General features: G+C 44.4%; 1 protein-coding gene across 5 annotated transcripts in view; it reads right to left on the bottom strand.

Moving 5' to 3' along the window:
- ST6GAL2 (ST6 beta-galactoside alpha-2,6-sialyltransferase 2) overlaps window positions 1-25,546 on the bottom strand; it is a 108,500-nt gene that overhangs the window by 65,313 nt on the left and 17,641 nt on the right. For 3 of the 5 annotated variants that reach the window (XM_019631557.1, XM_019631556.1, XM_019631560.1), the window contains exon 2: window positions 1,822-2,820. In XM_019631557.1, coding sequence (XP_019487102.1) covers window positions 1,822-2,764 — 943 coding nt within the window. In that variant the 5' untranslated portion in view covers window positions 2,765-2,820. Of the gene's footprint in view, window positions 1-1,821; window positions 2,821-5,535; window positions 5,614-6,061; window positions 6,452-7,228; window positions 7,327-15,624; window positions 15,685-25,546 lie in introns of those variants that run through there. The other 2 variants (XM_019631561.1, XM_019631559.1) reach the window with 2 other exon arrangements.

Here is a 25,546-nt window from a genome sequence, read left to right as displayed (position 1 = left end):
GGACACTGATGCCAGAATAAAGAGCAAGGGATATTACGAGAGCAACCCAAACACACAGTTACGATGCAGAGGTGTTTAAAACAAAGCAAAACAAAACCAGAAGCAAGTTCCTGCCTGCTTTAGAGCATAATACTGGCATTCCTTCTTCCATTATTAATAATGGTCTTCGGAAACGAGCAAGAACTGTGGCGTTACTTCCCTCCAGGGACCTCTGCACCACCTCTCTTGCCTAATCAACTGCAGGCTGCTCTGCTCTGGCTTTGGCTACACATTTATGTGACACATGGACAATGTTATTATGAGCCTGCTGTAATGTCAGCACGGGGCCACTGGGACCCAAGACCTCAAGCCCAGATTTGTGTCTTGTTTTCTTAACTTTAAATATTTCACATTGAGCCCTGTGCCCAACATCTGAGATGAGATCGGGGTTGTGGAGCCTGATCATAATGGCATTACCCCATTTCTGGACGGCTCTGGAATATTAGCTACTCCTCAAGGACCGAGACCAATGGATCCAGGAAACAACGGGCATTCCTTTCTAACAAGTGGGTGATGCCTCTGAATGTCACTTCCAGACTAGTGATGAGCTAACACTGTCTGTTGTGAGAATGTATTAGAGCCGGTAACTTTATATCTAGACTTGAGGCCAAGGCTGTGTCTAATTCCCTTGGCACCTAGTACAGAAGCTGGCACACAGTAGGGGCTAAACACTTGTTTGTTAAATGAGTTAATGGGCCTCAAGTGCCAAGCTGCTTGCTCACTGGTGCAGCAATGGAATTAGCCTGGGCACTGAGGGAAGCCTAAGGCCTTAAAGCAAAGACTGAAGTTTCCTAAGCAAGAAGGAATTCTGTATCTAGACTGCAACAGAGAAACCCTGCCTGAGTTTCCCACTGGCCACCCTGTCCTGCAGATTTGGGGCTCCAGATGGCAACTCTTACCTGAATTTCCAGCCTACCTGATTGCCCTACAAATTTCACAATTGCCAGTCTCCACAATCACAGGAGCAGGTCCTTAAAATAAATCTCTTTCTCTCTACATACACATCCCATCTGTCTGTTTCCCTGGAGAGGCCTAATACAGGAACTATGAAACAGATGTGCCCCAAGGCTCTGGACAAACAGAACCCAGAAGGGCAGATGGGAGCCCTGGGTGTGGCTGTGCTATTTACCTCCTGGAGAAGGTCCCTGCTAGGTGCACTGATCAGGACCCCAGCATTGGATGTGTGCCAAAAGGGCGGAGGTCAGAACTCACGGTTGCGACAGGAATAATATTCTGGACAGCAGTCGGGCTCTCCTCACAGCCCACACCGATTTAGCCCCTGAACTCACTGAAATCGTCATCGTGCATACTTCTCTCTGGAGCTGACACCCTGACTTTGCCCCCGTGGGCCGTCTCTCTCCTTTCTCATCCTCCTGTTTTCTCTCCCATAATTCTACCACATTATAGGTTCACCAGGCTTTTCTGGGCCAGGCTGGGAGCCTACCGAGTCGGAACATAGTTTCTAAGGGAGACGAAACCTGAGACAGGCGCAGTAAGAGAGCACGAGGCTGCCAAAGGCGGGGCGCGGGCCTCCCACTCCCCCTGGAACCCAGCTACCAGGAGAACGCCTCTGCTGTAAAATTGCCTCACAGAATACCTCTGCTGGGGTCCCAAACGGGATCCCAGCGAGGGACCAGCACTCTCCAGCTAATGTCCGAAACATCCAGTGCTGGGCCCCGGATCGGCCCGCCAGTGGGATCCAAAGGCAGGTGGAGAAAGAGCCTGCCCGCAATTACGCACCGAGCCCAAGACTGTGACCAGAGACCCCACGATGACACCCACCTATCTCCTCCCCCAAGGAGGAGTTGAGGATGGCGCCGGCAGACATGACCACGGCGCAGCTGCGCAGGCCGCGCGGGTGCAGCTGGCTGAGCGGCACCGCGGGGACCAGCGCCTGCCAGCCCAGCGCGGAGAAGGGCGGCTCCGTGCCGTCGAGTGTGCGCACGCGCACCCGGTGCCGCAGCGCGCACAGCAGCGCCGCCCGGCTCCGTCCCGCCGCGCGCTGCCCGCGGAAGCGCACGCCGTGCTTGTTGGCGCTCAGATAGTCCTTCATTGCCTTCTGCAGGCGTGGGTTGAGCATCTTGGAGGAGACGTTTCCCTTCCAGAGCCGGTGCAGGAAGGCCCTGGACATGGAGGAGTACAGCCTGTCCCCGTCGTCGCCCTCCTCTAGCACGTGGCTCCTTCCCTGGTGCCGGTGCCTTTTCTTCACCCGCCTTCTCTGGGCCTGGTGAGCGGGCGACGCGCCTTCCCGCCGGCCTGGGTCCTCGCGGGAAAGGGACTCCGACGTGCCCTGAGTGTGGCTGTGCGACCCTCGCTGACCAGCAGCAAAAAAGTAGTCGTCGTCCTCCGGGTAGAAAGCGCTCTGAGATTTTCTCCCGATCTGGGATGAAAAGAACTCTTCATTTTCAAACCTATCTTGCACCTGAGCCCATTTCTGCAGGTCACGGGGCCCCGTGAGGAAGGGGCCAGACAGGTGTCCATCGAGCAGCCCTTTATTTGCGTTCACGCTTTCAGGCAAGGAGGGCTCCTGCATGGCGCCCATGATGGCCCTCTGCTTCCCCTGCACGGGCAAGAGCCTCCTGGTCTCCAGGAAGGAGAAGGAGCTGGGCGCAGGCTCAGCAGGGTTGCTGTCAGTGAAGTAAATGAAAATCACCACGAAGAGGAGCCCCCAAGCAAATATCCCGCAAAGCATTCGTTGTCGCCATTGCTTCAAGTGTGGTTTCATGGCAGGTCTCTGCGGTCAGCACCCTGTGTCCTGAAGCGGTGGGGGGCGGAATGAACCTGAAAAACAGCCAGGTCACCAGTTAGCCAACATGGGACACCTGCTCAGACATCACTGGGGACAGTTTATCTGCGGCATTTCTGTAGGAGAGAGTTAGGAGGGGCATCAGAAACCAGGATCATTTGGGAGCTTTGGCTAAATTCAGGTGTCATATCTCCCCCCACCCTGGCCTTTTGAAAAGGGGCTCCACCATCTCAGCTGAGAGTCTTGGGAGAGAGGAGGTGAAGTGGGCATATATTTGGAAACCTTCTCCAGGTCATTCAGTGACAAGTCTGCCTCCCCACCTTGAAAGCTGCTTAATTGGGCCCATCCCGACAACCTCTCCCTGCAACTGGGTTTATAGAATTCCAATTTGGTAAAGCAAAGCAGGAGAGTTAAGCAGAGGTTGCCATCGCTTACCTGACTATCAGGAGACCAAAATGCACTGCTGTGTATTTCTAAGGGCTGACAAGCATATCTGATTCTTTTGGTCTCCCCTAGGCCTGGGAGGCTGCCTGAAACATACCAGAAGCCCACCTATGGTGGTCTTGAATAAGCACTGCTTCAGTGACTGTAGCTGCAGGGGGGTGTTATGCCAGGGAGTCTGTGGACTTCAACAGTGCCCCAAATTATGCCCACCTACTTCACCCTCACCAGGAACCTCTGAGAGAATAAAAGTTAAATAAGGGAGGAGATGAACTTGCTGACTCTCGATGAGCCTTCAACAGAGAAAGGGTGACGAAGGCAGCAGACATGAAAAGTATAAGATAGAATGTAAGAGAGAAGTAAATTCTCTATTCAGTATTCCAACCCATGTTTATTGTTACACTGATACTTGGGTAGCACAGTGCTTAGTACTAAGGGAAACAATAAAACATTAATAAGCAATGCACCTAAGCTTCAGGAATGTAAGCCAAGCCCAGAAAGGCAAAAACATAATTCACGTTTGTGGAATAATAATTGAGCTTGCTGGGACTTTATTAACGCTGAGCACAGTGCCCAGCACAGGCAGACTCTGAATAAATATGAATTGGAAGAATGACGTGAGCCTGTGTGTCTGCATGTTGGGGTCTGCAGGCATCCATGGCTGTGTGAGATGCTGTTGGAAGAAGTAGCGAGGCCATTTGGGGAAAACAACTAAAAAGCTATGCCCTTTCACCGTGGGGGACCTCAAGGGCCTACGTGGATATCTGGGCTGTAGGAGAAACAGGAGAAACGGGAGGGAGAAAGTTCTCCGAGCGAAGGCATGATGTGCTGCTTGCAAGGGCTTTTAGGAGACGACTTTGTCACAGGTAAGGCAAGGGCAGAGAGGGGTGGTAGGGAGAGGTCATCAGTAGAGATCAGACACTCAGAAAGGATCTAGTGGAGGAGCTCACGGGGAAATTAGAACTCATCTACTAATAATCCTTCTCTAGGTTTATTAATCCTTGGTGCCACTACAACACCAAGGCACATGAGGCGCGGCCATAATGCAACACAGCGCCGGGGTTTTTACTCAAATAAGTGAAATCAAAGTGAGTGGCACCTATGTCAATGTAGGCACGCCACAGTAAGAAAACCACATTTGCCTTATGGCTCTGTAGACAATTAAAGATGGACACAGATTCTTTGACACTCTTTGTATGGAGAGATGGGGTCTATGTATCCTCCCCTTGAATAAGTGGGGTGGGGGGGTGGGGCACAGGACTACTTTGATCAGTTATCAGGCCCAGGCCCAGCCGATTGCACTTCCTGCCTCTTAAAGCTCACTCTGCGGGAAGCCAGCCGCCAACAAAGATTTCTCTGTAACCTGAATCCACTACACAGGGAGGAAGCCCAAACTAGCCTTGTGGAAAGGCCACATGGACTGAGAGATGCCCAGCCGGCCCTGAGCGTTTCCAGCCATCCCCGCCCGGGCACCAAATGTGAAGAGTGACGAGTGACGACCAGCCCAGGTGAGCTTTCAGATGATTCCAGCCCCGGCCAACCTCTGACTACACCCAATGTAGACCCCAAGTTAAGAGCCCAGCCAAGCCAGTCAACCCACAGAACCATGAGTGATAATGATAGATTGTTGCTCTAAAACACTGAGTTTGGCGTTGATTTGTTAAATATTGAGAATAGATCATTGGAACAGGCTCTAATAGAGATGCCAAGTGAGAAGTGCCCAAAATGCTTCCAACAGTTGTGGCATCCTTGAGATAAATAAGAGCCCAGCCTCTCACAGGGATTATATGAGAAGTAACTTTCATTTAAATGCATACATTGTGGCTTTTCAAAAAGTGTTTGCTTTGGGCTGGCCGAGTGGCGCGATGGTTAAGAGCTGGCTTGGGACGCCAGAGGGCCCTGGTTCAGATCCCATATATGAGGGCCAGTGACACTGCCCTCCACAGCTAAGATGCTGAACAACAGCTCAACCTGGAGCTGGGCTGCCATGAGTCGCCGGCGACGGCATAGGCTGCAGCCCCTGTGGCAGTGGGCTGCTATGGGCTACCGTATGTAGCCAGCAGCCAGCGTGAGCGGCCAGCAGCTGCAGTGAGCAGCCGTCCAGAAGCCGGTGACTGATGTCCCTCACCTGGGAAGAGCGCAATGATGGTGCCAACTTGGGCCAGTGAAGCAACGTCCTCCACAACTAGACTGAAGAACAAAAAGACAGCAACTTGTCTGTTCCCCTTCCCCCAATTCCCCAGCACTGTTCCCATCCCCCAATTCCCCAATAAAAATCCTAAAAAAAAAAAAAAAAGTGTTTGCTTTACCTTGTGTTCATGAAAGCCAGGATGTAGATGCCATAACCATACACATATACAGCGCATGCTTTCACCAAGCTAGAGACACTGAAGCCAAGAAATGAACGCGGAAGAATTAATACCAGCAGTTAACTTTCTATGTGCAAAAACCTGTGCTTAGCACTTTTCCTGGAGTATCTTATTTGGTCTTCCCAGAACCTAATAAGACAGGAAATACTGCTGTCCATTTTTTGGATGAGGAAACTGAAGCCCAGAGAAGTTAAGTAACTTGCCCAAAGCCACGGAGACAGCAGGCAGCAAATATTCTGTACAGACCCATCTGCTTGACCTCGGGGCTCACATTTTTAACACTAATTTCTGAGTCCATCTGATCATTCTAACTGAGGCTGTATCTTCTAAATAAGCCTTCTTAAACTATCTGTGGTGAAGGATCATTTTTTTTCCCCCACAAATTTTCACAATCTGATACTTTCACATTTCCATTCCTGAATGTCTTGGCAATATCTAATTGCTGTAAAAGTTTTTAAATGCTTACCATCAGTTCTGAAACATATCTCAGTCAGGAACTGGTAATGAACCTTTTGCAGAACTGCACAGCCTGGAGCCACACTTTGAGTAGAGTCCGCTAAGTGGTCTTTCTAAACCTATCCACTGAGGAGCCAGTGCTTCGAATCATAGTGCCCAACCTGAAGATCTGGAACTATTTCCAGTATTTCAACATTTCTATGAGAAATCAGAGACATGTCCTTAATAATAGTTATTCTGCTTCCACCCCAACTGAGTGCACTGCAATACAATTCTGACACTAATCACTGGAATTAGCAGTCCCACAAGACTGCCCCCCCTCTCAACACCGGCCCTAATTAACATCCCCAGGCCACCTGCATTTCTCACCATTTGGGATGTTCCCACGATACCCCTCAGGTTTGATAACTTGCTAGACTGACTAATAGAACTCAGGAAAGCACTTTACTATGAGCTTTCCTGATGAGTTTCTTTGTAAGGGATACATGAGATTGCAGGTGTTATGTGTGTGGGAGTCCCAAATACAGAGCCCTTGTCCATGCCCCGAGGTTTCAGGCAACATCATCCTCTTGGGCCGTCGATGTGTTCACCAACCAGGAAGCTCCACAGAACCTTGGCATCTCGTTTTTATTGGGGTTCCATTACATAGGCATGATTGGCTGAATCACTGGCCATGTGCCTGAATTCAATCTCCAGTACCCCATCTCTCCCCAGAGGTCAGGCTGGCCCAAAGTCCCCCATGTCTAATCACAGGGTAGGTCTTTCCAGTGTCTAGCCTCCATCCTGAAGCTATCTAGGGACCCACTAAGACTCACTTCATTAGCATAACAAAGACACTCCTGCCACTCAGGAAATCCCAAGGGTTTTAGAAACTCCATGCCAGGAACCCAGGACAAAGACCAGACAAATCCTTATGCAACCACAGGACTGTAGTAGCTAATTTAAAAGTCAGTCTTTCTGATTCTGGTGGAAATTGTCTTTTCCTGGTTGCCATGCAACAGCTTGGGGGCTTATTCTGGTGGATTACTAAAGAATGGGAAATGGAGGCTTCTTACTTCAGCATTTGCTTCAGAGTCCATTTTGAAAACACAAAGTCAAAAGGTGAGGTGTGTGCATAGAGTTGCATGAGGTGAAACAAGGAACAGGAAGCTTGATTTGTTGGGGAGGAACTAGAAACCTCTGGCCTCAGGATTGGAGCTGAGGACCAGTGCCCTTCATGCCAGATGACCCTTAGTTGCCTCGGTTCAGCACAGTCAAGGAGCCATGGAACTGGAGCTGAAAGGAAAAACCCACTAAATTTCATGTCAGGATTCAGAGTATCACAATACAGACTTTATTACACAGAAATGCCTAGTTTCCACCCGAAGACATGCAATCTCCCCTTCTCCCCTCCCACCCCTCCCCATGGGGAGATGACAGACATGAGAGGGAGGAAGAAAGATAAAAGAAAGTCTGTGGACACAAGGAAAGTAAAGGGAAAGCCGCTTTGTATAGAAGGGCTGCTGCTGGTCCAGGACCCTAAGACAGATCTTGTCCTCTCTGCCTAGAAGTCTGGGGAGTAGAAAGGGTGGGGTTTGTGAAGCTCTCTGAGCACCGTGGGAGGAATAAGTACCAGAATGCAAAGAATGAAGACTTCTCATTAGGTGAGACTCTGTGGTCCCCTGTGCACAGTCATAGAAAAAAGGAGTGGGACCTGCCTCAACTCATGATTAGGCTTCAGTGTCTAACAATCCCAGTCTTCTCTGCAACTTCTGTCACTGCAAACCTGCTGCTGCCAATTAAGGGAACATCATGCACGAATTGAATCTCAAAGCAACAGTAAATCCTCTGCTAGCAAAATGCTACAGAAATCACTGTATACATACTGGGTCCCAGTTATCAACATATTCATAAAAATCCAGGTTAGAGAGAGGTGGAGGACATCCTCAATGTCACAGTCTTGGATCATTCTTTCCTTATAATGACCATATAGTCGAATAGGAAGAAATGTTTGGCTAAGCAATAGAAAAAATAAAAATAAGAAAGAACATTTTTTTTTCTTTAATACAGGTGAAATATTATAATGACATAGCTTAAACAACATGGTGTCTGCTATATCCCATCATTAGCTGTGTGATATAAATCACATCGGGGACACATAAGTGGCACATCAGGGAAATCATCTGTCCCCAGGCGCCCATGAAAAAGGGCTCCCTAATCATACGTCCACGTGTGCTTTGTTGGGGATGGTGTGAGTGACTGCTATTGCTGAGCTCTTCTCAGTTCCTCGCCCCGCCCCCCCCGGAAGAGAATTGGCACTGTTATACAGTTTGTGTGGTGTGCTTACTCTTCTGTTCTGTGGTGCATCTAACATCATTACCTGGCCATGCTAAGGTTTAAATTCCAAGTGGGTGTTCTCTGCCCATTTGAACCACCTTTCTCCACTTCCACCCTGCTCTCGCTGTGTGTTTGCTGCCTCCCCAGCCCAGCCCCTAGGAAACTTGCATGGCAATAATAAGGCTATGATTACAGGCAACATTTAAAAAATGACTCACTACTCAAAATTAATTTGATTGTTCTACCTGCTTAGGAACTTTGGTACTCATATCTTGGAAACTAATTCTCAAACAAAGAAATGAATCACATTTCCACGTGCATATTCAAAATAATACAAAAGTGTTTAAATTCTCCTTCAGATGGTTCAGAAAGAAGTCACATTTTCCAAAGGGCATGATTTATTACAAATTGTGAGATGAAATTTTGAATTGTAAGCACTGCCACAGACGAACATTATAATGCAAATACAGCTACCTTCTTATTTTGTTCAAGGATAAAGAGAAGTTTATTCTGGGCTTTGCCACTTTAATGATGTCTCCTCATAAGCCCTGAGGTTGACATGCTTTGATCACCAGTTTTCTTGAATGGAGAGTAATTTTTTAACACACTTTGATTGATGTGTCTGCTACAATTGCCATCTAGCCAGGTTTTCTGTTGGTGTGAGAAACACACTTTTTTGTGTGTGTAGAAGTTGTCTGAACTGATCTTAAATCTAAGTATTTATTTTAACGTTGAGATAATAAAGAAGATTTAGTGTGTGAATGATAGTGAGACACTCTTATATCTTAATAGCCTTCAGGAGTTATTTTCTTTCAAGAACCATTTTTCTAAAATTAGCTCGTCGCATATCCAAGAAACCATTCAGTCTACAGCAAAGAGGAAGGTCCACCCCCAGCTGGAATTCTTCTATCATTTCACAACCTCATAGACTCCTTTACAAATGACCTCCTTGCTTTTCTTTCTTCATTTTTTATAAAAGCAAGCAAGCCTCCAGACTGCCACATGCATGACACTAAGGGTTTACGTCCTAATTCATTCCTTCTGTAGCCCCAGCCCACTCTTAAGCTAATGTCCAGCAGGACAGAAAAAAAAAAAAAAAGTCAGCCCGGGGCCAGGGGAGCTTGGTGGCAGGACAGCCCCACTGCCCGTGCTGTGAGCCCGGATGGTGCCCAGCTCCTACAGGCTCAGGCTAGGGCTCCCTGTGACCGGGAACCATTTGACTCCAGAATGGATGTAGCAACCTCACGTGCAAGGGCGCTGCTAGGGCTGGCGGACTCCAGTGAGCTCACTTGGCAAAGGCATTAGTTTAAAAAACATGTGCCAGGGCTTCCGGTTCATTTAAAATTTGGATGTTGGAGCCATCTCAGTGGGGAAGCGTGTGAGCTACTGGAAAGCGGGACCACATCTTATTCAGTCTCATATTCCCAGAAAACAAAGTAGCTTGTGTCATGGGAGGTTCCCCGTTAATATTTCTGAAGTAAATGAAATGAATGAGTGGAATTAATACAGTAAAATAAGTGGATAGGGCTGGATGGGGCTCTTGGCTGGGTTCAGAGGGAGGGAATATAATGCTTGCTGTGTTTCCTGGGCCATCGGGGTGGCTCCGAGCAAATGCAGCCAGTTGTCCTGTGGCTAGGTTACTATTATATCATAGCAATACTCAGGGTGGAACTAGCAGCAATCCTATCAGACGGTGCCACTTACCAGATGCCTACTATGTGCCAGACACTGTAGCAAGCACCTGATATAGACTCATTTTAATTCTCCATTCTCAGTTTAACCTTTACAAATCCCTTAGTAAATATTGCTATTCTCATTCAGCATATAAAGAAACTGAAGCTCTAAGTGGTCCCCTTCCTATACATTGTTCCCAAAACCCCATCTTTCTAAAAGACTATATCACAAAGCCAGAAGAAGCTGCACACACTCAAAATTTTAATGGGATCTTTCTTTTCTCTCTGCCACCAAGTATGACATCGAATTTTAGGCTTGCTCTCTACATTGACCGGACCAAGTGACCCCCAACATCCCAACTTCCCTACTATCCATGTTCGTGTTCACAGGAGAGGCTGATCTTCCTAGTCAGGCCTCAGATCTAGAATCCACACCCTCCCCATGCTCGGCATTCTCAGTCAGAAAGAGCTGCCAGTTCTCTGACACCGAGGCTCTGCGGGTGAAGGCCCATGATTATCTAAGTAGGAAGGTAAAATGATTCTGACTGCTTGAATCTCCATCCCAAGACAGGGGGTGAATGTACAGGGGAGCCACATGGACTAAAGTAATCCTGGAGTGCTGCGGAGAGGAGGGGAGCTAGCTGCACATTGAAGGACTAATGGTGGGCATGGAAGGGAGTTAGTCACTTCCAGCCAGTGGAATACCTGAGCCAGGTGTGCCTGGAATGAGAATATGGAGAATATGGCACACTGGCTGGCGACTGGGAGTGATGGGCTGAGGCTGGACAAGGGTGGGCCACACTTAAGATGATGGATTAATTTCTGGGCAAATGATTTCAGCAATACAAGGTTTTTGCTTGAGTGGCAAGGCAGATGGAAAAGAGTTTAAAAGACAGACTTACATATGTGAGCCACTCTGGGTAGCTTTTAGCTTTCAAAACTTTCTCCACTGAGGTGGCAGGTGCTGTTGGGGCAGGGGGAGGCGGGACTGACTCCAGATATCTCTTATTGGTTGTGCAGAGACAACACAGCTACTAGCTAGGGTCTGTCGGCTTCCGGAAACAGCATCTGTCTGCTTTGGACACAGTGGCTTGTTTGTTTTACGATAATTAGCATTCAAATATTTACACTCTGTACCAATAATATGCCAAGGCTCACGATCGAAGCTGTAAATTAGTTTTCAGCACGGATACCCGGTAGTCAAAAAGACGGAAGGTTGCATACCTGCCATTGAGATTTGGAAGTTTTACTTTGATTCTTCAAATGTAAGTAGGCTTCATGGTAGCAGCTAGGTGGCTCTTACTAGGAGGCCTCGGTATCAGCAGAAGGCACCCTTTCTTAGAAAAGCACGCCTCTGCGTCATAGCCCGAGGGGCAGCGACATCAGCGTGGGCTGGCGGTGGGTGGGCATTTATGAGGCAGTAGTGCTGGCACCACTCAGGTGCCAAGTGAGGGTCAGCATCCCTGGCTTACACAGGGGGATTACAGAGTGAGGAGTAAAGGCGATGCATGGTTGACCAGAAAGCCCTATGTTCAGATGGCCTGTTCAGATCCTTGGCAGCTGCGTGATTCTGGATAAATCCTTCAAGCCTTAGTTTCTCCATCCAAAGTGAGCCTAGATCATCACTGCTTGTGACATGATTGGCATGGCGCCCAGCCCAAACTTAGAGCTCAATAAATGTGATTTTTCCATCCAGCTTTTAAAATTCTGTAAAAGTAAAAGCGTGGTATAACGAGCATTGATTTCACTGCATGGGTATTGGTCCCATGTGTGTACACTTGACAGAGTTCCAGTAGGCATCCCTCTCCTTCAGACCCCAGATTGGCATGCCCTGGTTTAGACAGACACTAGCACCTGACTGGGCGAATAAGCACTAAGTAAACCCTGTCTGAATAAAGACCTCTCTCTGGCTTTTCATTCATCAAAAGTAAACTGTCATGGACTGAATTCCTGATAAGTTTATTCTAATGGCTTCATTGTGTTTATCAGCTTACTATAATTTTATGCTTCTATAATTCAACAAATATTTATTAAGCCTAGTATAAAGTTGAATATACATATATTACATGATGCTTTGCCCTTGAGGGACTGAATTAAGTTCTTGGGGAAATTAAATTTTAAATTCTGAATACCAAAAGAGTGAACCGAAAGTACACTAGGTTCAAATTGCAAAATCTCTCTTTATTCCAGACAGAAAGCCTTTGATAAGAACCCAGAGAAGAAAGGGTGCTTAGGAGAACCACTTTCCTGCTTTCAGAAGACTTGAGGCTCCATGTGGTGCTGGTTTCTCTGTCAAAAAGAAAGTGATTTATGTAAGGAGTAGGAGGGGGAGGAAGGCAAGAAGGGGTAGGGGGACGGGAGGAGGCCGGGGAGAAGGGGGAGGAGGGAGAGGGGGAGGGGAGAGGAAGAAGAGGAAGGAAGAGGAGGAGGAGGACAAGGAGGAGGTGGAGAAAGAAGAGAAGGCTTCAGCTCCATATCCATCAATCAGGGGTAAATCTCAAGTGTAATGCTGAGGGAAAGAGAACCTGCAGAAGCAAACCCACAAAATTGTACCAAATTCATGTAAAAATTTAAAACACCAGTATACACTTCAGCTAGTAGCTCCCTTTGAAGAGGGAGGAAAGAGATTTGGATGAGTGAAAGGAAGGGAAGATACCTGCCTCATTGCTAATATTTCTCTTCGTATAAAGAAAAGATCTGAATCAATATTAACTGGTGGCAAAATACTAACTGGTATGAAATCTGGTATATACACACACACACACACACACACACACACACACACACACATATATATATATGGAGAGAGAGAGAAAATAATATATATTATTCACACAGATTTGAAGTAGTTATAAATAAACTTCATAACAAAAGTTATAAAAATAACAAAGAGAAATCATTAATTGTGCTAATATTTACATCTGCTTCCTAATCTCTTCAGGTAATACTTTAAATATAAATCTAACACGTTACACTGAACCCCAGCTTTGGTTAAAGCTTTCATGTGACAACATTATCAGCCTAGAAAAGAATAACTCAAAGCTCCAATGACTTACAAAAGCATAGAGGAGCACTGAGCTTAGAGCGGACGAGGACTCCGGCCCTGGCTCCTCCCACCCATGTGAATCTGGAAACGTTACTTTACCTGTGGGAGCCTCAACTTCATCTTCCGTAAAATGAAGATGATCCTGACCTTAAAGGGTCATTATAGAACAACATATTTTAAATGAGAAAAGGCAAGTAAAGTATTTACTGTTACAACCATCGATAAAAAGTATCTAAAAATATCATCTATGCTGGGTGGTTGCAGTCTCTTTGCTAAGCACTTATGTGGAGCCGTCTTGTTTACCGCTAACTGGCTGGGAAGGTGGAATCTCTCCTAGCCCGTGTTTCCATACTGAGGGATGTCTCTAAAGTAACACACTTGGCCTCTGCTCCACCGCTTAACCCTCTTCACAGAAAAGAAGTCCTCAGTGCACTGGGAGACAGCCATCATAGCATGCATCTCTGTAGATCCAAATGAGTTGCCCCAATGTCTAGATTTGGGCATCTGGGGAAGAAAAGGGGAGACTGGCAATCCAGTTTGTTCTCACAGCCAGGCCACAAGTTATGCATGGCTTTATCAGTAATACACCTAATATTTTAACCTGCGTTTGTCTGACATTCCTAGTGCCAACCATGGCACTGAACAGCTACCTCGGTGTCCCTCAAATTCTATGATCTGGGAACCATGGGGAAGCCCATTTTATGGATAAGAAACACGAGTCACAGTGAGGTTACTTAAGTGTTGGAGTTGGACAGTACCTGGTATAATCGTAGGCAGTCAAAATGATGACAGTGAGAATGTTTGCTCTCCTAATCTCCCAGGGTTGTTAAAAACAGCCAAGAAAAAAAAATGTATTAGTAAGAATATTTTAAATTTAGATGGCCTACAAATTCATTCAGTTTTCATGACATGAGGAATCGTCAATATTTAGATTGAGTTATTATGTCAAAATAATCTTAGTTGACTTTTTGTTTCATAAAGTAAGTGTAAATAAAAAAGTGATCTCAGCACACATTTGAAAATCACCTGGGCAGATGCACAGGTAACCAGGAAAAATTGTGGACAGGGGAACATTCTTCTGAGCAAGTAAAGATGGTAGCAGTGGTTGGAGTAATGCAGCCTTTACACTCCTGAGGTTTGGTTTTAAGGATGGAACTTTTGAAACCTTATTAAAAGAAAATACCAATTTGTTAAATGACCTAACACTATGCTCCTTACATTTGCCATGGAAGTAAGAGGAAAAGCCAACCATGTCTTCCTGGGGTGGATGTAACAGAAGACCTGGGATGGGAAAAGCACATTAATTTTTAAATTAAAACACATATACATATATGAGGGTGCCAAATGTATATATTTATACACACACACACACACACACACACACACATTTTAAGAGATGTTATCTACGTATTACTTTTCAAAGTTGAATTGAATTACGGTAGCAATGTGTAGTATGATGTTCACTCAAAAGATGGTGTTAATCAAATGAATGCTAGCGTCACCATGCAACAACAGGCAGGACAGTCAAAGAAAATAAAGGAAGCACGGTTGTCGTTTGAGGAGTGCAAGACCATTTTGAAGTGGTATTTGAAATTTGAGAACATTTTGGAAGTATAATGACAATGGAGGCGTGAGTATGCAACACACCTAACAATTGCACGCATTCGTGATAAGTTTGAGACTCACGGTACTGTGTGAAGAAATTGAAACGGCATGTGCAGTGATACAAATGGACACTTTGGTCAGTGTTCCTCAAGCAGTAGTTCACTTAATCAGAAATGTCTGGACACTGACAATAACCACTTTGAGCACCTCTTGCAATTGCAGAAGTCAAATTCATTCATCTTTTGTTATTGGTATATATTGAGTATTAAAATTTTAATAGTTTTTTCCTTTCTCAAAATGTGTATACATTTTTTTGCACCCTCTGTATTATGGGGACAAATATAAAACCAACTTGAAGATTTAATATAACCCATAAGACTTCAAAGAAATTTCTCAATGTGGAGCGTCCCACTCTGCCCTCTGATCTTTCAAAGCTGAATGTTCTCCATCCATAGAGTTTCCCTTGTGGAAAAGTTTGAGCAGCTGGGGCCAGACTCAAGAATCAGATCCCCCAGGGGGCTTTAAAATTACCTAGACATAGTTCAGATGTTTTCTCGCTAGTATGCGTCTCCAGTTTTCATTTTTCAAAGCCAGTAAAAGTTGCCAGATTATGAAATAATGTTTGAACTTTCTAACTCTGAGGATTAGCTCACCGTTATAATACCTTCTCATTGCCAACAAACCCCAGTCATGCATGGCCAGTCACTGAGTCACAGTTCACATGTGAACAGCGGCACAAAAAGTTTTCTATATCTGTGTGTGTGTACATATGAGCACAGTGCTGACCCTCCATGACACACTCACCCATTATTTTATTCATTCATAAATTCTAGATATTTGAGTTCTAGGTATACAATGCTGAGCAAATCAAATGTAACTTCTCTTCCCTCTAAGCTTACAGTGATGTAAAAGATAGAAATTAAGTATACAAACCTTGCAGCATGCTGTGCAGTCTTAATTGATTTTTTTTTCACCACATTCCTTTACCCCGTGACCTCTCTCCACTCACAGGGGTAAACATAAGACCTACCATGTCCAAAGGATAACTGTCACAAAGAAACCAGAAGTCAGGTATGTCAATTCTTGGCTTTTAAATCCAAAAGCTGTATACAAGGGGTGAAAAAGGGAGGAAAAAATTGGAAACAATACTTGCTAAGCCAGTTTTCCGCTGCCTAAGGGAAAGTAAACACTATCTCTGGGCTGATGAAAAGGACAGTGGGAGCTGAAACAGAAAAAAATAGATATTGGTAAGGGCCTCTGAAGAGGGTGTAACGTCCAGCAAGTTCCAAACCCATGGGGTTAACACCAGAAGGAAGAGGACACTAGCACCCTAGGTGAGTCTACGAACTGAGCTTAGAAGGGATCTTGCCGCACTCTGCACCTTGAACCTTGGGCGGTGAAGATCTTGCAGGAATTCTCCACCTGGCTGGCAATGGTAGCACAGTGATGATTGTGTGAGCCAGAGTTTTCTGTGCCCAGAATGGCATGGAATTAAAACCCAATGCAGCCCCCAAAACAGAGACTCCACAGACCTAAAGATTTGCAGGCATAGGCATTGGGGTGGGGAGGCGGTGGAGGGCTGCACATATGTAACATACTACAAGGCAGGAAAACAGGCAGGTAACCCCACAGGAGGACAGCAGCACAACATGCTGTACATGGATGCTAAGGATGAGACAATCGTCCTGATGTCACGAGGCTATCTAAGCTCCAGGAGTTAGAGGGGAACAAAGAACCTAAGTGATTGTGTCAACTTCATTTAATTTAATCAACCTAAAAAGGTTGGCTGAATTGCCAGCTAAATTTTCCAGTACTTAGTAGAATGGGGTCTCAAAAAAATAGATTAAGTTCAACTTAGATAAAATTGCATTTATTGAACACTTGTGGATGTGGGCTGAAAATACAAGGTCTGACAATTAAGTTTGCAAACTTTCCACCGTGTGCTTACATTGGCAACACTGTACAAACACCTCGGTAAGGTTTCATAACCTTGGTATATTGGTGTCTCACAGCTATGTTCGTGTCGACGTGTGATGATGTCTTGCTGAGAGGTGCTCATTACTGTTGTTGCGTGTTTTTGTGTGCCATCACGAGCAAGTCTGAGCTTGAATTAGAGCAACAAACAAAGATTAAATTTCTTGTTAAACTTGGCAAGAGTGGAAGTGTAATCGGACATGTGAGTCCAAGTTTATGGGCATAATGCTATGAAGAAAACGGCAGTGTACAAATGGATTAAATGTTCATCTGAGGGGAGAGAACGCGTCACTGATGAAGAGAGGTCAGGGCGGCCAGTAACGAGCAGAACTGACGAAAACATTGCAAAAATTCATCAAGTTGTGTGTCCAAATTGTCGGCTGACTGTGAGAAGCATGGCAGACCAAGTAAACATCGATAGAGAAACAATGAGGAAAATCTTAACTGAAAATCTTGGAATGAGGAAGGTGTGTGCAAAAATGGTTCCAAAGGAGCTCACAGATGAACAAAAGTGAAGGAGCGTCGAAGTTTGCCAAGACCTTTTGGAGAGGCAAGATGATGTTTTGGGCTGTGTTGTCACTGGTGATGAAACATGGGTGTACCAATACAACCCTGAAACAAAACGTCAAAGTGCACAATGGAAGTCAGCCAATTCTCCATGACCAAAAATGTTCTGTCAGTCCAAATCAAGAGTCAAACAATGTTGCTAACCTTTTTTGATATCAGAGGGATTATTCATTATGAATTTGTATCAACTAGACAAACAGTGAACCAAGTTACTATTTGGAAGTGCTGAAAAGTCTGTGTGAAAAAGTTAGACAAAAACGACCTGAACTTTTTACCAATAAGTCATGGCTCTTGCATCACGACAATGCACCAATTCACACAGCACTGTCTGTGAGGGAGTTTTCAGCCAGTAAACAAATAACCGTATTGGAACACCCTCCCTACTCACCTGATCTGACCTCAAATGACTTCTTTCTTTAACTGAAGATAAAGAAAATATGAAAAGGAAGACATTTTGATGACATTCAGGACATCAAGTGTAATACAATGACAACTCTGATGGCCATTCCAGAAAGAGTTCCAAAATTCCTTTGAAGGGTGGACTAGGCGCTGGCATCAGTGCATAGCTTCCCAAGGGGAGTACTTTGAAGGTGACTATAGTGATATTCAGCAATGAGGTATGCAGCACTTTTTCTAGGATGAGTTCGTGAACTCAATTGTCAGACCTCATGTACACCTACTACCCAAATGCCTGGCTATAATTGTGCTGTTTTCTGTCTACTGATGCCTCACCCATGTATATCCACAGGCTTGGTTTCTCCCCTTAACTGCAGATCCACATAACCAACTGCCTGTGTGATGTCTCCACTTCAAGGCTTTCTGGGAATCTTGAACTTCACATGTCCACACAATGCATTGTTATTCTGCTTCTCCTTAGACTGCCCCATCCAGTGACTAGCATGAGCATTCACCCAGCTTCCCAGGTCAAACACTTTGTTGTCATTTTGATTCTTCTTTCTAGTTAAATCCATATCCAATATCAACCACCAGCTCTAAGTTGACCTTGACAGTCCTACCTCTAACATATATCTAAACTCACACAACTGGTTGCCTTTTCCAGTGCCCCAGAGTGGTCCTAGCCCCTTCTCACCTGCACTAGTGTGATAACCTCAGCACGGGTCTCCCTGCTTCCATCCTGCTTGTTTTCTGCAGATGCTCCCGGCAGCAGAGTGAAACATGTAAAACGAGGAGTTAATGTAGCTGGTCCTCTGCCCTCCTTCCTTCTTCCCTCATATAAGACAGGTATGGTCTTGGTCTCCCAGGACTCTGCATGGAGTGTCCCCTCCCGTCTCTCTACCCTCATTTCCCATCACTGTCCCTCACCCTCTCCCTCCTCCCAGCCCCTGCTGCCTCTGGAGCACAGCCAGCTCCCACTGCACCCCTGCAGGCTGCATGCACAGACCCTTCCTTCTGCCTGGAGCACCCCTCCTCTAGAAACTGGCCTGGCTTCTTTCTTGCTTTGTTGAAGTCTCAGCCCTATTCAGAAAGGCTTTCGCTGCAACACTTTCTCTTAGGTGGCTTTGTTTTCATTTCTCATACTGATCATCACCTAGTATGCTCCTTCCTTACTGCCTTTGTCCTCCAAGGCAGCCTAAGATCAGGGGAGACCGTCTTTCCTCAGTGTCTGGAACAGTGTCTGGTTCATCCTCTCCCAAGAAGGATGTTGGGGAAAAAAAGGAATGAGGCGACTTCAGGGCATAATTTATATTGTGGAACCTGGGACAGCCATGCAGAGGCAGTAAAATGTAAGCTGAGAACCAATGGATGGTAAGGAGTTAGGTACTTGGGGGCCGGCACATTGCAAGTGGGAGAAGATCTGAGATGTCAGGCAGGTAGGATTCTGCACCCTGATACCGTAACTGGGGTGAGTGAACGGGTTTTTAGGATCCTCTTTACAAAGATCGAGCCACTGCTTACTGACTCTACAAGCAAGCATACAGTGATATGGAAACACAGGCTTCTGTGAATATACTAATAAGAACTTGTGAGAAACACTGTAACTTGAATGTCTTGATTACATCTAATGACATAAATGAAATGCAAGGGATATCACCCTGTCCTCAGAGCTCAGTAAAATCCTTCTCTCACAAATTATTTTAGCAACTGAGCTATGGGAACTTAGAAGTATGACTTCTGGCAGTGTATTTTTGGAACGAGGAAGAAAAGAGAGAAGTGAAAATAATAATACATCCAATCCGCCCAGCCTTGATAGATTGCAGACTGTTGCAGGCCATCAGCAGAAACAAACGTCTACAGGAGGCAGCAATGTCAAACGCTGTGCAGAGGGGCCAGCCCAACTCCTGAAGTGTCAGGGACAGGCATTACAGGAGGGGGAAAGGAGGAGACCATGGTCACGTCTAAGTCATCAGAATTTGAACTTGAAACTAACCAGGATGACACAGGACAAGAGCACATTAAAGGGGATAGAAGATGCCGTCTGCAAACTGTGTGTCTGAGATGACACCATGAATCATAAATCATTCTGACGAATCTTGGTTCACTCTCCATGGTAAACAAGTACTCTGGTTATCTCCCCATCCCAGCCAACCCCAACCCCTTTTCCTTTCTGCTCTAATTTCTCACTGTCCAGCAAAAATCTCTTTTGTCTAATTTGTCAATAAGTTGTGGCATATAAGATGCCCACCTACCCTTGGTCACACATACACACACACACACACACACACACACACACACACACACACCAAAAAAACAAAACAAAACACATATGTATTAAGCATTAACTAAATGCCCAGGCACTGTGCCAGGTGGTAGAAATTAAAAGGACAGCGAAACATAATCTTATCTTTCATGATTCTATAATTTAGTGGAAATAACTGCTAAATTTGTCTTCATGGTGCCTGTGTTATCCAAGAATACTTCATAATTAAATGAAATTGATGCTCATTTATTCATATGGCCTACTCTTATGTAAATATACAAAGAGTATTATAATTATGGTATCTGTTTCTAATTTCTATGCTGAGTAAATGAATGTTCTGTAGCAGAAAAAAAAAAAACAAAAATCACTGATCCAACATTTATTCACTCAACAAACATCTCTTATAAGGTACACACTCAGACACGAAATCATTAGTGATTATACCATATGTTACATGTAGTTTAAATGAGATACTAACACTACTGCACCACAGTAATAAAACAGTATAATCTTTATGTTGCCTCTCACTCCAGTGTGCCTTTGCTCATTTTATTTCTGCTCCTGGCAAGATTTAAATAAGCGCTTTTTTTCTTCGCTCTACAAATGTTTGCAGGAGCTATATTACACTGACTTAACACAGCATTAACTATAGTACAAATATACACTCTCCAAATTGCATTTTGAAAAAGGAAAATGTTTATGATCTCTATAGCAGAAACACTGAATTCATCAGTCTAAAATTTATTTAAAGTGTCAGATGACTTTGATAAAAATCTATATCTGGAATTCATTTCTGAACAGCACAGAGTTATGACTTTGAAGTCAAAGGAAAAGAATATACCCTAAAAACTGTTCTAGCTCTCTCAGGACGTAAAGTTCAAGTTAGGCCATTAATGGCTACTAGGCGTCTACCCTGCATGGTGTGCTAAAAAACATTTCTCACTTGGTTGCCCTTCTTATTTTAGTAAAAAAAAACTAGTCCCAATTCTACAATGAACCAAAATATCAGTTCTAAGGGAAAACAACTGAGAAACATGGACCAAGGTGAATAGAATTTTATTATGCTTTACTTTGTGACCAAGGCTCTCAACAGGAGAAGATCATATAAGAAAGCCCCAAATCTAGATGGAGGCAGAGCAGGGCAGTCAAGAAAAGTGACTCAACACCAGAGAAAACAAATACTTGAACTATTTTAAATCTAATTAATTTGATGGAAAAAATACATTTCTATTTTTCCCAACCCCAAAATAAATGAATACAGTAATAAAATCATGAGTTCATTACTCACAATGTAAACATTATTTGTCTTGGAAAAGCTAAAGAACACATAATCGGTAGCGATATTTTCTCCCTTAACCCTGGCACTTTAACAAAAGCTGGGCCGGACTTAGGGGGAGTCCACCTTTCTCTCTTTACCAGCGAGGAACCCACTGGGGAAGGAAAGCAAGTTACCCGTGGTCACAAAGCTACACAGAATGAGAACACAGGATTCCTGGCTGAAGCTCAGTCTTTCTGTCTTGTTCTCTTCATTAAGTGATGGAAAGAGACTACTTAAAAAACCTATAGAAATCTAGTCTACTGGCCATTAAAATTCTGAACAGAAGTCTGCAGAAATTGAGAACAAGGAAACTTAAGAATAAAATTACTACATGATAAAGCATAGAACCATGCCAGTGGATATCAGAATAATTTCGGGAGCACCTGTGGTCCTCTGTTTAAGGCACAATATTTCTGAGGCTGACCCCAGAGCAGATCACCACGAGGTGGCATCCTGGCCAGCAAGCAGTACTCCCTATGGGTACTATGCACCCGAAGAAAATATACCGGCGAATGCCAAGAAGTCCGGGCCCACCATTTGCTAACATTAGGGCCTGGTGCTACTTAATTAACCTCTGCCATTCTCAGTTCTCTCACCTGTAAAATAAGAAAAGTAATTAACTGCTTTGAACATCTCACAGTGTAATTGTGGGGAAAGAGAGACCGGGTATAAAGTGTTTTAAAGCTGGGAAGAGCTATTATCCTTATCACATACATGTCCTTTCTTCTTATTGCTGAAGACAGCGCAGAACTACAGAATAAAAACATTTTCAGTGCAGGGTGCCTGGTGCTGACTCAGAATCTCTAAGAATTGCTGCTAACGGAAACTACCTGGGTTCTACCCCAGACCTGCAGAATGGAACCTGAGGGGCAGGGCCCAGGAGCCCGCATCATCGAGGCTTCCATTTGATGGCATGCTCTTGAGAGGGCATGGATGAGTGAACGCCAGAGAGGCTGTGTATTCCATGGGTTCCTCAGGTGGGAGCTTGGCAGGAACCCCCAAACTAGCCCCAGACGCCTGTCTGACAACATGCTCCTAATTCCTGTCACCCCTACCAAACCAGCCTCCATCAAACCACATTAGAGTCCGGAGACCACACACGATGCCAGGCGCACATCTACCAGCCTTTGCAAGGTCTGTTTACACAAAATCTGGAGCTGTCACCTTTGAAGAACCAGCTGAAGCATCCCTCTCTCACAGCCCCTGGTCATTTTCTGGGCTATCCCAGCACTGCATACATAATAACTATTTCTCCCTCAGGTAGAACCTTTAAGTGACCAGTGGCTAGGACATATTTGACTTTAAATGTCTGATGAACAAGTAAATGAATGAAAAAATATGTATTATTTATACTTATAAAAATCTTACCATAATCTTTCAACACCGTTTCCTTTGAAAAATGTATTTAAATTTCCATTCTACAGGGAAAAGATAATAAGGGGTTGAGTCATAAACACCTACATTCAAATACTTAAGAAACAAAAGTTTCTTCACTTATTAGGTATAACAAAGTAGGCAAGTTATTAATGCAGATCACTTTCTTTAACTACAAGACTGAGGGAATACTGCACAGCTTAGTCAGGCTTTAAAACGATTTTCATTGACCTCTATATGAAAGTCAATTAATGTGTTGCCAGGCACAGATGTTGAAGAATGTCCATTTCCTTCTTTTCTTTTTCCCTTTTAATAGTTTCTAAGTGGGTTCTGTAATGTTCTACAATAGCCACACCTTAACAAATCGGCCAAAAGGAACTTCTACACTAAATTTCGTTCTTACTCAGTAATATGCTGATAAATGTTTTTCAATTGGTTCTGTGGGAAGGGGGAATGGGGAGAGAAAACCTGATTTTTAGCATCTGCCCATTTCCTCGGTGTAAATACTTCCACCGCGGCCAAGTCCAGCTACCGGTGTGGCATCACTGAACACAGAGTTGCAGGGAGATGAGCAGAAGGTCATCACCGTCTAGTATTTCCACCTACAGATACAACACATGTAAACGACCTCAAGACAGCAGCAGTAGTAAAATGCAACGGAACAATTCAGAAGTGATGAGTTTTGAGAATGTGCTACCTCTATTTTTAATATAATTTCATAGCTGGCTCACAAAACTGAAATTTCACAAGCCAGCTCCAGCACACCACGTTATGTCACCCCCTAAGAGAACACTGACTACACAAGGGTATTAATTCCAAGGTCTGAGAGTTTTTCAGCCCAGCTAAAGGGCTTTATTTTTGCAGCACCCTTGGAATGAATGCAGGAAGCAATGTTTCGACTTTCTACAGGGGTGAAACATGGATATGGAACAGCACATGTCTGCATGGCACACAGTGCATGTGTGCATGTCTCTTGCGGGCAGCAGCCTTGGCTGTGCAGAGAGAAAGGTCGGCAGCGCTCAGTACAGCCAACACCCAGTCAACATCAGTGGCAATAATACACCCGCTTACTGCAGCTCTCCTCTCCATCATGTATGTCCTCATTGCATATATTTATGTCTGTTGTTATCTTAGGTCCATTCTAGTTATAAGACACTATGCCACAATGTGACAAATTCTAGTATCCACGTCAGACATCTGACACTCCCACTTTCCACATGAGGCAACTGAGGTACTAAGGAGGACAGTAAGTTGGCCAGAAGTAATGAGATGTGGAAGTGGAAGCCATGTCTTAAATCTTTGTGAGACCACCTTGCTCTTCAAAGCCCTTAAGGCACTACATTTTATTTGCATATTCATTTGTACAGATACTGACTCATTTCAAAAGAGAGAATAAAATATATTGGTGACTTTTACAACGTGTTTTGCATCCTGCTCAGTTCTAGAAGTGACATTTAATGGCTCTGGCTAGCATCCCTATTAGGTTTGTTTTCCAACAATAGAGGCGTCTTGTTTGAAGACTGAAGTGGAAGTGTAAGAATCAAATTTCTGTAAAGACAGACTACGTACCAAGTGTGGTATTATGTAAACCATAAACAGCGTTTCATTTAAACATAAGAACAAGCTGTGAGTCAGGTAACAGGATTGCCTCAATTTAATGATGAGGAAACGGAGGCTCCGTGAGGTCAAGAACCCATTAGACATCACTATGGCCTAGACATATGAGGTCGGACAATTACATTTGCGAACTCATCCTAGAAAAAGTGCTGCATACCCCATTGCTGAATATCACTACGGTCACCTTTGAAGTACTCCCCTTGGGAAGCTATGCACCAATGCCAGCGCCCAGTCCACCCTTCAAAGCAATTTTGGAACTCTTTTTCTGGAATGGCCATCAGAGCTGTCGTCATATTATCTTTGGTGTCCTGAATGTCATCAAAATGTCTTCCTTTCAATATTTCCTTTATCTTTGGGTAAAGAAAGAAGTCATTGGGGGCCAGACCAGGTAAGTAGGGAGGGTGTTCCAATACAGTTATTTGTTTACTGGCTAAAAAACTCCCTCACAGACAATGCCGTGGGAGCTGGTACATTGTCGTGATGCAAGAGCCATGAATTGTTGGCGAAAAGTTCAGGTTGTCTAACTTTTTCATGCAGCCTTTTTAGCACTTCCAAATAGTAAGCTTGGTTAATGTTTGTCCAGTTGGTACAAATTCATAATGAATAATCCTTGTGAGATCAAAAAAGGTTAGCAACATCGTTGTAACAAAGTTCGCAAACTTAATTGTCAGACCTTGTAGGCTCCTGCCAGTACAACATACACACTGTGCAATTTCGGTGATTTTGCATAGGACTTAAATGCTCTTATAGCTGCATTTAAAAGTGGCATAGCACAATATACATAGCCCAATATGAATAGTAAAATGCATGCTAATAAGTTTAATTTTTCTTTATTTAGGACAACATTAAAAACACTGTGACAAGAGAGAATAAAGGGAAGAGAAGGAAAATGTGTTTGGTTTTAGTATCATAAAGGGTAGTTTTTCCCTGACTTTTGAACAAGGGGCCCCTATTTTAATTTGGCCTGAGGTCCTTCAGCCAATCCTGGATGTCACACAGCCTGTGAGTGGCAGAATCGGTATCTGAACCCAGGCTGACTTGCAAAGTGCCTTTGTTTTGATACCATGTGACTCAGGCTCCCTTAAAAGCAACAGGACTCCCAGAGTTTCAGAACAATTTTGTCATTATTCTGCTCTTAGCGATCTAGACACCTGACAATTAATTGTCTATTCCCTTTGGCATTTTTGGTTTTTCTTTTTTCTTGTTTTCTCTCAATCATTTAAGTTGTGTGTTCGCCATTCTCTGAAAAAATCTTCACTCTATGCCACATATAATTCTGTTCCCCAACAGTATATCAGCAAAGCCTACAATTTTAGAGACAAAGATGGCTGTCATTTGTAGAAGGC

Source organism: Hipposideros armiger, unplaced genomic scaffold (genome assembly GCF_001890085.2).
Source record: "Hipposideros armiger isolate ML-2016 unplaced genomic scaffold, ASM189008v1 scaffold_1010, whole genome shotgun sequence".
NCBI classification, from domain to species: domain Eukaryota; kingdom Metazoa; phylum Chordata; class Mammalia; order Chiroptera; family Hipposideridae; genus Hipposideros; species Hipposideros armiger.
The sequence above is the reverse complement of the archived record's forward strand: the minus strand, read 5'-3'. Positions and strand labels throughout refer to the sequence as shown.